General features: G+C 37.3%; 1 protein-coding gene across 1 annotated transcript in view; it reads right to left on the bottom strand.

Moving 5' to 3' along the window:
* Positions 1-2860, bottom strand: part of PYROXD1 (pyridine nucleotide-disulphide oxidoreductase domain 1) — a 9396-nt gene extending 6536 nt beyond the window's left edge. Inside the window, exon 1 of the mRNA XM_056552964.1 lies at positions 2758-2860. Within this exon, the coding sequence (XP_056408939.1) occupies positions 2758-2835 (78 nt within the window). The 5' untranslated portion in view covers positions 2836-2860. The remainder of the gene's footprint in view (positions 1-2757) is intronic.
* Positions 2861-3399: the final 539 nt, after the last annotated feature.

Genomic DNA, 3399 nt, shown 5'->3' with positions numbered 1-3399 from the left:
AGGAGGTGACATCACTGCTCCCCAGATATCATATATATATATTATACAGGAGGTGACATCACTGCTCTCCAGATATCATATATATATATATATATATATATATATATCATACAGGAGGTGACATCACTGCTCTCCAGATATTATATATATATTATACAGGAGGTGACATCACTGCTCTCCAGATATCATATATATATATATTATACAGGAGGTGACATCACTGCTCTCCAGATATCATATATATATATATTATACAGGAGGTGACATCACTGCTCTCCAGATATCATATATATATATATTATACAGGAGGTGACATCACTGCTCTCCAGATATCATATATATATATTATACAGGAGGTGACATCACTGCTCTCCAGATATCATATATATTATACAGGAGGTGACATCACTGCTCTCCAGATATCATATATATATATTATACAGGAGGTGACATCACTGCTCTCCAGATATCATATATATATATATTATACAGGAGGTGACATCACTGCTCCCCAGATATCATATATATATATATATTATACAGGAGGTGACATCACTGCTCCCCAGATATCATATATATATATTATACAGGAGGTGACATCACTGCTCTCCAGATATCATATATATATTATACAGGAGGTGACATCACTGCTCTCCAGATATCATATATATATTATACAGGAGGTGACATCACTGCTCTCCAGATATCATATATATATATATTATACAGGAGGTGACATCACTGCTCTCCAGATATCATATATATATTATACAGGAGGTGACATCACTGCTCTCCAGATATCATATATATATATTATACAGGAGGTGACATCACTGCTCTCCAGATATCATATATATATATATATTATACAGGAGGTGACATCACTGCTCTCCAGATATCATATATATATATTATACAGGAGGTGACATCACTGCTCTCCAGATATCATATATATATATTATACAGGAGGTGACATCACTGCTCTCCAGATATCATATATATATATATACATTATACAGGAGGTGACATCACTGCTCTCCAGATATCATATATATATATATTATACAGGAGGTGACATCACTGCTCTCCAGATATCATATATATATATTATACAGGAGGTGACATCACTGCTCTCCAGATATCATATATATATATTATACAGGAGGTGACATCACTGCTCTCCAGATATCATATATATATATTATACAGGAGGTGACATCACTGCTCTCCAGATATCATATATATATTATACAGGAGGTGACATCACTGCTCTCCAGATATCATATATATATATTATACAGGAGGTGACATCACTGCTCTCCAGATATCATATATATATATTATACAGGAGGTGACATCACTGCTCTCCAGATATCATATATATATTATACAGGAGGTGACATCACTGCTCTCCAGATATCATATATATATATTATACAGGAGGTGACATCACTGCTCTCCAGATATCATATATATATTATACAGGAGGAGACATCACTGCTCTCCAGATATCATATATATATATATTATACAGGAGGTGACATCACTGCTCTCCAGATATCATATATATATATATTATACAGGAGGTGACCTCACTGCTCTCCAGATATCATCTATATATATTATACAGGAGGTGACATCACTGCTCTCCAGATATCATATATATATATTATACAGGAGGTGACATCACTGCTCTCCAGATATCATATATATATATATTATACAGGAGGTGACATCACTGCTCCCCAGATATCATATATATATATTATACAGGAGGTGACATCACTGCTCTCCAGATATCATATATATATATTATACAGGTGACATCACTGCTCTCCAGATATATATATATATTATACAGGAGGTGACATCACTGCTCTCCAGATATCATATATATATTATACAGGAGGAGACATCACTGCTCTCCAGATATCATATATATATATATTATACAGGAGGTGACATCACTGCTCTCCAGATATCATATATATATATATTATACAGGAGGTGACATCACTGCTCTCCAGATATCATATATATATATATTATACAGGAGGTGACATCACTGCTCTCCAGATATCATATATATTATACAGGAGGTGACATCACTGCTCTCCAGATATCATATATATATTATACAGGAGGTGACATCACTGCTCTCCAGATATCATATATATATATTATACAGGAGGTGACATCACTGCTCTCCAGATATCATATATATATATTATACAGGAGGTGACATCACTGCTCTCCAGATATCATATATATATATATATATATATTATACAGGAGGTGACATCACTGCTCTCCAGATATCATATATATATATTATACAGGAGGTGACATCACTGCTCTCCAGATATCATATATATATATTATACAGGAGGTGACATCACTGCTCTCCAGATATCATATATATATATATATATTATACAGGAGGTGACATCACTGCTCTCCAGATATCATATATATATATTATACAGGAGGTGACATCACTGCTCTCCAGATATCATATATATATATTATACAGGAGGGGACATCACTGCTCTCCAGATATCATATATATATATTATACAGGAGGTGACATCACTGCTCTCCAGATATCATATATATATATTATACAGGAGGGGACATTATGTATCATAATATTATACATTTCGCTGCAGAACCAGGGGATGTGACGTCATTTCAGTCCTGTGTATGACGTATCACCTCTGACGTCATTGTGTTGCAGTAATTATGTGCCCCCCTCACCTGCTCCGCACACGTGACCCCGGCTATTCCTCCTCCGACCACCACGATCTTCCCTCTCCCCGCGGACATCCCCGCCATCTTCCCGTCTGCCGGTGACACGCGGGAGGGGTCACTATCCTCCTATTGGCTCAGAGCTATTTGTGTTTCTCTAGTTTCCCTAGTAACTCTGCGGACACTAGAGGATGCTCTTTAATGTAATCATGTGTCTCTGGTCTCCGGGAAGATGGCGACTACTTCGTTTCTCCGGCACCTCTCCCTCCTCCCTAGAGAAGCACGTGACCTCGGGAGCGGCTGTAGTGAGCAGTGATGGCCGCCGCCCTGGGATTGGTTGCCATGGTGACGGTTAAGGCGGTTGTTAGGACACGTTCACACTGGTTGCGGTAATGTACACCCCCTACTTAACTAAAAAACAGTTCTGGGTCTTGTAGTGCGGCAAAACTTTTATATATTTACTTGTTTTATATTCTCTTGAGCTAAAGTGGTGAAACTTTCAATAAACCGAACCCGTTATCCATGTGATGCGGATGAACGCCTCCGGGCCTTGACAATAAACGTAGATGGGTGTTTATTACCTCACGGCGAACAGCGACAATGTAAAACACAAAACTAAATCCGTTGATTACGTTTACGGCAGCAAAGAAT

This window comes from Hyla sarda, unplaced genomic scaffold (assembly GCF_029499605.1).
Source record: "Hyla sarda isolate aHylSar1 unplaced genomic scaffold, aHylSar1.hap1 scaffold_215, whole genome shotgun sequence".
NCBI classification, from domain to species: domain Eukaryota; kingdom Metazoa; phylum Chordata; class Amphibia; order Anura; family Hylidae; genus Hyla; species Hyla sarda.
The sequence above is the reverse complement of the archived record's forward strand: the minus strand, read 5'-3'. Positions and strand labels throughout refer to the sequence as shown.